The sequence below is a fragment of the Phallusia mammillata genome, chromosome 5 (genome assembly GCF_965637545.1).
Source record: "Phallusia mammillata chromosome 5, kaPhaMamm4.hap1.1, whole genome shotgun sequence".
NCBI classification, from domain to species: domain Eukaryota; kingdom Metazoa; phylum Chordata; class Ascidiacea; order Phlebobranchia; family Ascidiidae; genus Phallusia; species Phallusia mammillata.
The window spans coordinates 27,542,285-27,552,601 of record NC_137256.1 but is presented as its reverse complement, the minus strand read 5'-3'; the positions used below and the strand labels follow the sequence as shown (position 1 = coordinate 27,552,601).

The window sequence follows — 10,317 nt, the reverse complement described above, 5'->3', positions numbered from 1 at the left end:
TTGTAAACTTAGGGAGAGATTTTTAGCAGTTCAATTGCAATATTTGCTACAGATAGAAACGAATTTATTTGCGAAAATATGCAGATTCAAGAAAACAAGACCTTGTTTCAGACGAAGAATAGTTTTTGAGGCGACTAACAACTGTAAAAGGCGGATTACTGAGGATATTAAGTGAACGAATTGTTGCTTGTGGTGCTGAACATAATTTTTGTGGCTATTGTAAGTCGCAATACTTTAAATAAATACTTTGATGCTTATCATATCAGTCGTGTAAAGTAGTTAGTGGCTGGCATTGCAATTAACTTTTATGTCTTTTTGCTTTTCTGTAGCTAACTTACATCTAAAACGAAAATGTCTGGTTGCCGCGTCTTTATTGGTCGTTTGAGCTACAGAGCTCGGGAAGGGGACGTGGAAAGATTTTTCAAGGGCTTCGGAAAAATCCGCGACATCAACCTGAAGAATGGCTACGGTTTTGTTGAGTTCGACGATGCACGAGACGCAGATGATGCAGTTTACGAACTGAACAACCGAGATTTGTGCGGGGAAAGAGTCACAGTGGAGCACGCACGGTAAGCAATAAGCGGTGAGATTTTATTAAGATTGTTGTTTATTAAACCTAGTTGAGAGCCTTTTTAAAATCATAACATTCTGATTCAAATAGCAGTTGCCCTACATGGAAATTACGTCAAACCCAACCATCTCATCAACTGCTTAACTGGTTTGACCCTGTGGATAAATTTGTCAAAAAAATAAAGTAAAAAAAACTGAATTTTACGTCCCAGTTTGTAACCATGACTGAATGTTATGGCAGGTGATGGCTACTTTACGCGCTCTGTGCTCTGTGGCCATAGTCCTCATGATGTCCTATCGTGTGTCTAGTCGCTTCTACCCTGTAGCTCTGTCTGATGCGATGTGATGTTTTAACGCCTGTAGCTGAGATGTGTAACCATCAGCGATCTTCTGGTCGTATGTGTCATTGTTTCTCTGGCTGAAGTCAGGATCTTTTCTGTCCCTAAACTACCAGGGGGGTCCCGAGGAACAGTGGTGGAGGAGGCGGCGGTGGACGAGACTACAGAGATTCGAGAGACCACAGAAGTGACCACAGGGGCGGCGGCGGCGGTGGAGGAGACCGGGGCTACGGCAGACGAGACGACCGACGTGTTAACTATTATGACAGCCGAGCCATCCAGAAGTACGGACCTCCAACAAGAACCAAGTTTCGGGTGGTTGTGGAGAATTTATCCACTCGAGTTAGCTGGCAAGATTTGAAGGTACTGTGATTAAAACTTTTTGTGTTTTACCCTATTTTTCAGATTTTCATTGAGTTCTTCACTCCTCACACAAGCACAAGGAACACCTTGACATTTTGTTCCAAATTCATAAAATGTTACTGGTAAAATAATTAGCAGCCTTAACTTTTGTGAATGTTTGAAGGATTACTTAAGAGAAGCTGGTGAAGTGACATATGCAGACGCACACAAGCATCGTCGCAATGAAGGCATAGTTGACTTTGCTACACACGATGACATGAAGAGAGCAATTGAAAAGCTGGACAACACCGAGATCAACGGACGTCGAATTCGTCTGGTGGAAGATAAATCAGCCCGATCTGTCAGCCGAAGTCGTTCTCGTTCCAGATCAAGATCTCGCTCCCGAAGTCCACGATCCCGATCAAGGTTGGAACTAGAAAACTTGATGTGTAGTGATGTAAACTGTGTTTAAATGTACTACACATGTGTTTGTGGCTTATCAGCACAACTTACCTCAAGGGAAAAATGGTTTGAGTGAAGGCTTCCGTCAATGTTGTTTTTAGTATTTTCTCAAGCAACAAACTTTGAATTGTTTAGATCTCGTAGTCGATCTCGTTCCCGCTCCCACTCAAGGTCACGATCTCGCTCAAGGTCGCACCACAGCAGCATTAATGGAGACAGAAAAAGCTCCAGATCAAGGTAAATAGATTGTTGCAACCTGACTTATAACTGTTTCTTGAAACATACATTTTCTGGGGATATGTTTCAGTACTTTCAGTAATGTTGCAAAAATATATAAGAGTTTAAAATATTGAAGTGTTAGCTAACCTACACATTTCAACAATATGTGTTGTATTGTTTAGATCAAGAACTCCTGAAGACCGCAACGGTGATCGCAAAAGTGGATCCCGCAGTCCTACTCCAAACAACGCCGACTAACTTTGCAATGTTATTTTCAATTCTCAATGATATTGTTTTGTGCTAATCTCAGCGCCGAATGTCATGTAGCCGATCATGCATGTAGCTGGGAGGCATGTCGCAATTTGCTGCCATGTACAGACCAATTGGTTCGCTTAATATGTACATAAACTTACTGGACATAATTACTTTGCAGCTACAAAATGTATTATGGGCCTAAAACTCGTTGTTTTGTGTTCAAAAGTTTGGGTCAACGCTTCAATAAATTCCTTTTTCCAATAACTTTTGTTCCTTTTCTTTGTTAAGAAAGTAGAAAGAACCTTTTTCTGGACAGTAAGCTCCAATTGAAGGTATTGTGATAAGTGGAGAGGTTCAATTGGAACTGTGTTAGACAAATGATTGTGCATCGCAAGTGTTGAAACACTGCTATTGTCAAACTAATCTCTTCTTTTCCGTTGTATAAGATACCAACAGGTCTGATATCTGATAAATCATAGTAAGATGTTCTTTTGTAAGAGACAACTTTTTTGTTTCACCATCATTTTGCATTTATTCTTCACTGTCACACCAACATTGCCACATAAACTTTCACCAATAATGTCATTAATAATCCATTTTTTACAATAAACTCAACAGGCGTTTCAAATCTTTTTGCAGAAGGTTTTGTTTAAGCTATTATGAAGCAAAATTTTGAGAGCACACAATTGCAAGGACAGAGTGATATCTGCATAGTTTATATGCATGTTGTTAATTTCCTAACAAGCAGTGAATTGGGTGGAAGTTGAAAATGGACACAGAAAACATACCAAGCAGAAACAAATAAGCGACAAATATATCAACAAGTCTGCATGAGGCGAATCATTTCATACTGAAAACTAACCTAACCCGATTTTAGTTGAGAAAATACACAAAGTAATTGTAAAAAATCTGGACATTTTTATGCTGGTATTATATAGAATTATCTATGTTTCAAAAATTTAGTAGTTATACCCATTGGAAAGTTGGTAAGGCTTTTTGTGGAAATAAATCAACAAAAATGGTTTGAATGTGTTACTTTTGTCTTTGGGTAATTAAGGGACTGTTGTTTAAAGGAGACACATTAAACAAACATAATCAAATTAAATAGTAACAGTACATCTCTAAATGCTGAGCAGGGGACAGAATTATCAAAAGCTTGTTCTTTCAAACAAGACCAGATATAAAGCACAAAATTAAACACAACCCTAATGACAGACTTCCGCAGTTTTTGAAATTAGTGGTGGTTTATGAATAAAGTGACACTAATATAAGCCAAAACATATGTAGCCATAAACTTAATAATCCTTCCTGGCTGGAACCACCACTAGTTTAAACACGAGAGACATGAACACAAAACAAGTACAGAAATTTCCTAATTCCTAAAAAGTCACACAAAAATCAAACACCAAATCCGACGCGTTTATCTCGCTGCCTGCCACGAACGATGCTTCGCGCCTTAAAGATTGCCTGGTTGTATAGATGCTGTGAAACATGTGAAAGAAACAGTTATAAGGCTTTCAAAAGTGCAGTGCAAGTAAAATTGGAGTTGGGCTTTTAGTGTATTTAGTTCGATGGTAAAACGCCTTTTTGAGATATTGGTGAGATGTTTTTGACAATGTCAACCACACGCCACAATATTTCTTCTGTATCCTAGTTGGAAATTGCATCCCAAACAACTATTCATTAGCAATGTGGTGATGCAAGGTCTTATCCACCAAAAGATGAACTTTTAATCAAATAATCTCAAAAGAATTATAATATCTTGTGGCTTAACATGCTTTTACAAAAAAAAACAAGTATTTAATGTTAAATTTCTAGTAAGTAAACCATAAAATGATGGACTTGTAATTTAACAGTCTGGACTTGGTCTTTTGGCGAATAGCTATAAATATAAGATCTGTTACAGCACTGGGGTAACTGGTATGGGTAAAAATATTTTATGTGGTTGTATAAAGGTGTGCAAAACATTTCAACCAAACATGATAAGTTGTTTAGCAGTGTGGTAACTTCAGGTCTTAACCAGTGGTTGGATTCAAATTTTTTGTCAGCCGGTTCTATCACAAAAGTTATATTTTTCAGCTGGTTCTGTTACAAAAAGCCCATTGAAAGTAACCAGTAATGCTAACCGGTTCGCTGATCTCATAACATTTCGTGAGACGGTTCTATAGAACCGGTGCGAACCGCCACTGGTCTTAACCATTAAAAGGGTATGTCGTAACCACAAGCATTAATATATTCTGCCCAAACATGTCAAATTTCTGCTTTTTACAAAATTTCAGCACATAACGTTTAACTGCTAGTAAGGGGTAAACTTTAAAATGGTGGAATTGGAATTAAACATATTTAAGTCTTTTGGTAAATGTTTTGACTTAGGTATGAGATATGTTACAACAATGGGGAAATCTATATAAGTAAAAAATATATTGTTTAATATGCTTGTGTGACGGTTTGTAAAAAAGTTTGTGATGCTTTGGTTTGACAAAATGGAATAAAACTTTTGAAAAAACTCACCCTTTCAAAATGTGAGCCACGATTTAGGCGACCTGCTTCTCCATCAAGTAGTGGAGCGCCAAGCTCAAAAATATCACGTAACAGTGGATTTTCCTTAAAACAAACATTCCAAATGATAGTTTTCAAGACAGAATTGCAATGAAAAAATATTCGACTAAGCAACTACAAGGTGTGGAAGATTGGGTAGAGTGTTTTAACAGTACTGAGCCTAATTGAAAAAGGTTCCGGTCGAAACCAAATAATTTTAGCTAAATCAGACCGAACCCTGATGCATATGAAATTATGCATAAGCTTTGCAAAAACTTATAATATTTTGCAAAGAACATTGCTTGTATTTTATAGATGCAACAATGAGTTATTTTTTGTTGTTTCATATTGGCGAAATTATAAGTTTGTGTATTAATTTCATACAATCAAAACATTTGGCTGAAACCATGGGAACACAGTATATTGGGCAGAAATGTTTCAGCCAACCGAAATTTCGGTGCAGCACTAGTGTAATCTTGGTAAAAGTAAGGCATTTCAATCTATATTTTTTCTGTTGTGGCTTCAAACCTATAAACTTTTGACCTGATGCTGACCTTCAAATGAAAGTTCATTCCAGTTGACAAAGTATCCTTGACTGCAGAATATTGCCTTTTTCCTGTCCATGAACAAATGTAGAGAATCTCGCTTCCAAATTTTATGCTGTCCTCCGGAGTGTCGCCGTTCTGTGTAAAGAAAAGAGGCTTGCAACAAATACTTACACAACAGTATAGTGCAGGGGTGTGCAACCTTTGTTACTGTGGGGCCAAATACAATTGCCAAATTTAGATAGCGGGCCACACGTATGTATAACACTAAGTGAGTTTGCTTTGTTGCTTACCAAATATGCTTAACTACAAGTAAATTTGCATTTGATTGTAACCACAAATTGCCAGGTGGCAGAAAACTAGCATCAGGTGCATTAATCAGCTCAAAACTATGTAATAATTGGACTCGTTTGTCAGTACATTTAAAATCCAAGCGTCACTGCGGCTGCACAACTTTTAATCAAGGGCCACAGGTTGCCCACCCCTGGTATAGTGTATTACCTAAAGTAGTCTGCTTCTAAACCAAAGTTATATTGTAAAAATCGCCCAGATTAACACTTATTTAGGTTAAACCACTATTACAGATGAATCCGTTTAATCGCATAACAATTTTGCCATGCATTTTATGCAATCAACTTGATTATAAGATTAACCAGGTCATTTTTTATGAAATGCATATGGCTTAGCCCTAGGAAAACTGCAGACAAAAACAACCACAATTTCAACAAAATAATACAAATTTTCTCGATTTCAACAACATACCTCCACGGCTCGTAAGATATCTCGGAAACTCGATCGTTGCTGCCTCCGGTCTTTCTTTGCTCTGTGCTTGCTGCTATCTGTAGCCAGTAGATGAAGATCCTCAGTTAAATCACGAACGTTCAACAAGCGACGAACTAATCTCTGTAAAATACAAACATCGTGTTCATCAATGTAGGCTGATGTAGCTAAAGTAAAAACGTTTGTATTTCATGAAAACTTTTTAGTATAAATGTTTCACCACTTGCTGTCGCCATTATAGTTGATCAGTGCCTAAAAATAATCTGAGAAGCCTAAAATTGATCTTTCGTTTAAATCTAAGAAGCTTAAAATTGACCATAACATGCACTTTCAAAGTCTGTGTTGTGCTGTTTCGAGGATTCAATAGTTGCTTCAAATCACAATTGTGAAGTCAGATTAATTTTTTTTTCACAATGTGAAGTTGAAGTCATATTTGAAGTTGTCCATGGGCAACATGAAGGCTTTGGTTTTGATTGGAGTCCGAAAAATGAGTAAAGTCAGGGTCAGAAGTTTTTTAACAGACTCCACAACCCTGCCTCAAGTTTGTTCAGGTCAAAGTCAGTCGCTTAGTATTTCTGTTCTTACCTCAGAATCTTCTGTCCTGTAAATTTCATAGAACAGAGCGATAGTTTCACCAGCTGTGATCCGAAGCATTACATTGTTGCTCGTCAAAAGTTCAGGAAGCTTTGAAAGGTGGCTATGTAGAAATCAAAATCTTTTTAATAAATATTTAACCAACTTACTGCAGTTTTGTGAAAGCGTATAATACCCATGAGTATAACGCTAGAAAATCTCGGTTTGTAAATTAATATCAGCACGTAAATGTTGACAAACAAAATATTCTTTGAAGAAAAAGAGACTTTTTTTACCATAATAGTAATCTCAGCAATAACAAAATCTACAGATACTAAAAGTTATGTTTTTTACTTAGAGCACTATACACGGATCTGTTTAAAAGTGTATTAAGACATAAAAAGTGACTTTTGTTGCTTCTAAATCATCTGAGCATGCCACTTGTTGTTTTCAGGCCATTTTATTCATCATTAAAATTTTCCTGTTTTCTTTGTGACAAATGATCGAAGTTACACCAGGTATCTCACCTTTCAGCGCTTTCGACAACTTTTGACCACGGCACGACCGATAATAATAAACCCCAAGCGGACAGTGCACTCATATGCAAATCAGAAACAAGTGGAGAAACAGTCGGAACACTCTTGTCTCCTTTCAAGTACGACTGTCGAAAAACAGTTTCAAATGCTGACATGCACGAGTAGATTTGTGCCACTTCATCAACTGCCATGAATGTAAGCAATCCCAAAGTTCGGCAACACTGTGAAATATGTAACAAGTTTTTATTCAGGGTTGCAAAATTGGGTTTTAAAACGAATCAGGTAAGAAAATATGACTAAGCACAAGCAAAAGTCCAATGTCCTTACGAATGTAGTAAAAATTTTAACAGCTGCTTATGGGTGGTAACTAATGGACCACAAGACATATTTCTTTGAAAATCACAAAATAATCATGTACTAGAGTTAACTTTTTTCATATAAAGTGCATTAAAAAACTTTTTTTTTGCCTCCTAATCTGAAATGACAACCTAAAGGAATGACAGTAGGAAAATCCTAAGAAGGTGGCATCGATATTCAGTAGTATTAGTAGTCACACCTTAAACCTTATGCAGTTTTATCCCAAAAATGTTACATCAGATTAGGGGTGGGCGACTTGTAGTCGTTAAACCAAATGTATCCATAGACACAAATTTGTGGGCCAGCTTATATAAGGTTTGCAACAAGCCTCTATTTAGCTTGCAACAACGGACATTGTGATTTCCTCAAAATTTAGTAAACAAATGACTATGGGTTGGGATTTGCAATTCCTATGCCATTGAACAAGTAACGTAAAGAACATGTGCATAATTGTGCAATAAATAAATATTGGAAATGTTCATAACTCACATTAGTTCTGGCAACAGTAGAGGCAGATTTGTCGGAAATGATAACAAGCAAAATAGACTTGAACTGGAGGAAAAGTCTTTCGCCCTCTCCACATGCAACAACCTGCGTTCCAACAACAGCTAGTGCATCGGCAGCTAACGATTGTTCTTCCCCTTTGCCTGTGACATCATAAAACAACAGTTACGTAGCAGCAATGAATCACATTGTTGTGACAGGATGAAGTAATGTTTGCATGCGCAAATCACAAAGGCTGCAAAAGGCAGCCTAGAAAACGTGTAAAGGTATTTTCAAAGTTTATGAAATTGATAAAGATCCATACTAACTTAGACAAAACATCCCTGTAATTTGTGTCTATTGCAAACAACAGCTAATACACTTAATGTGAAGTTTGTTTTGTTATGCCAAGTATTTTAGCCTTTAACTTGGTTTTTGAAACCAACCTTTCCTGAGACATTTTTCCATGTAATCCAGAAGTGTTTCTTGATAATTCTCCAGAAACGCAACCAGCCAAGTTGAGGCAAATGCTTTCCGAATCTCAATCAAACAATTCTGTCTGTAATATTGTAAAGATGATTGTCTCAAAGTTTGAATACGACAGGATAATATACAGGTCTATTTTAGGGTATTGTCACTTCTATAGTATAGCTGAAACATGTTCATAAAATAACAACTTTGAAAGCTATTGTGTACATGCAATTAGACATGTTATGGATTTACAATCTCTATGCAACAAAATGGGTTATGCGGGTAACCATATTAGGCTAAACAGTAAACCTTGGTTAATCTGGATCTTCGCCTTATTCGCACAAGAACTCAAGGTACAAATTTGTAATGTGGTATGGCTAATTCAGACAAACTTTTCGCCCAAATGATGATTAACCAAATTTGACTGTGTATGTATTTTAAAATTGAATACACAGATGTATCGTTCAGTCACAAAAAGACCAAAACATTGTTCCCAATTTACCTGTGCTTTGCATTCTTTTCTGTCAATCCTTCGATGACTTCTTTTAATCTTATTTCTGTATCTTCAAGGGTTGATCCTTCCACTGCATTTTCTGCATGTCACAAAAGTGTTTTTTTATGGTGTATTGTGTCCTACTTTGTAAGAAACTTTGTTAAGGAAACTTTTAGCGGCCTAATTCAAACAGTCAGTTCTTTCAAACCTCAGGGGTCAATAAAAAAAGCCACAATAAGATCTAATATATTTCCAATCAAGAGAAGATTACAGCATTAACAGATAGTCAACACCAAAGCTAAAAACTGGCTTTCTACACACGTTTAAAGATTTACTGAATACTCCACATATTCTAACTTCAATTGGGGCCAAGTTTTTCTGACAGTTTAAAGTGTATTTTATGGCAAGCACACATAGCCACTTTTAAACATATAATTACCTCCATTTGCCACATCGTCATGGTAGTCGCTGGCAGCTGTCGCGACACTGCTGGTGTCACTCAGAGTCTCCTCATCCTGGGATTGAGATGCACTTTCACCAGCTGGAAATAAAAATTGGCCAAATTTAGCGGTGAAATAGTAAATACAGATGTGGTACATACAGTGGTGGGATTCAAATTTTTGTCAGCTGGTTCTATCACAAAAGTCATATTTTTCAGCCTGTTCTATTACAAAAAGTCCATTGACAGTAACCAGTAATGCTAACCGGTTCGCTGATCTCATAAAATTTCGTGAGATGGTTCTATAGAACCGATGCAAACCGGCTGAATCCCACCACTGGGTACATATGAAATATATTGTAAGCCATGACTTTCAGCCCATAAGCTCAACAAACTGTAATGTCATAGCCCGGCTATTCTAGCCTGTACAGCTAATCAATGTCTTGTCACCAGCTGCACTGATGAGATATTATAGGCCAAAACAGTGTGCACTGTCTGCATATTGCTTATCATTGTGGCGGCATGAATAAAGATTTTTTACCAACTCTACCCACCATTTTAAATGCAGTTATATTATTGTATAAATTTCAACAATAAAAATATTAAGTCTCAGGCCACTGCATTTTGAGACCATATTTATTTGATCAAATAACTTTTTATTCATAATTTAAAACACCTTCAAATTTATGTACAATGTAATATTGTTTATTATTTCATGGAATTAAAAGAATGAAAACCTTGCAGCTGTTCGGCTCTGGTTTTGAACCCACGGCCTTTGGACTTCTTTGGTTTGTTTTTCGGCATCAAATTCTTCTACACTGAAAATTTAGGAAACTTATTTCAGAAAGTTTGGGAAAATGCAAATCTAAATTTCGATTCATCTGTGAAAGAAAATAAAGTTACAGATATTTCAACA

The 10,317-nt window shown here is 36.8% G+C and overlaps 2 protein-coding genes across 2 annotated transcripts; one reads left to right on the top strand and one right to left on the bottom strand.

The window, feature by feature from the left end:
* The first annotated feature begins 27 nt into the window (after window positions 1-27).
* LOC145230476 (serine/arginine-rich splicing factor 5-like) lies at window positions 28-2,450 on the top strand. Its single transcript, XM_080095903.1, has 6 exons — window positions 28-219; window positions 330-569; window positions 1,025-1,271; window positions 1,435-1,676; window positions 1,848-1,949; window positions 2,114-2,450. The coding sequence occupies exons 2-6, from the start codon at window positions 352-354 to the stop codon at window positions 2,187-2,189; spliced, it is 885 nt and encodes a 294-aa protein (XP_079952029.1). The 5' UTR covers window positions 28-219; window positions 330-351; the 3' UTR covers window positions 2,190-2,450.
* A 352-nt stretch (window positions 2,451-2,802) lies between these two features.
* On the bottom strand, window positions 2,803-10,303 carry LOC145230473 (interferon-related developmental regulator 2-like). The gene is made up of 11 exons (XM_080095901.1): window positions 10,139-10,303; window positions 9,402-9,503; window positions 8,972-9,062; window positions 8,445-8,557; window positions 8,005-8,162; window positions 7,150-7,379; window positions 6,635-6,746; window positions 6,032-6,172; window positions 5,279-5,407; window positions 4,698-4,790; window positions 2,803-3,668 (listed from the first exon to the last, which is right to left on the bottom strand). The coding sequence occupies exons 1-11, from the start codon at window positions 10,203-10,205 to the stop codon at window positions 3,585-3,587; spliced, it is 1,320 nt and encodes a 439-aa protein (XP_079952027.1). The 5' UTR covers window positions 10,206-10,303; the 3' UTR covers window positions 2,803-3,584.
* Window positions 10,304-10,317: the final 14 nt, after the last annotated feature.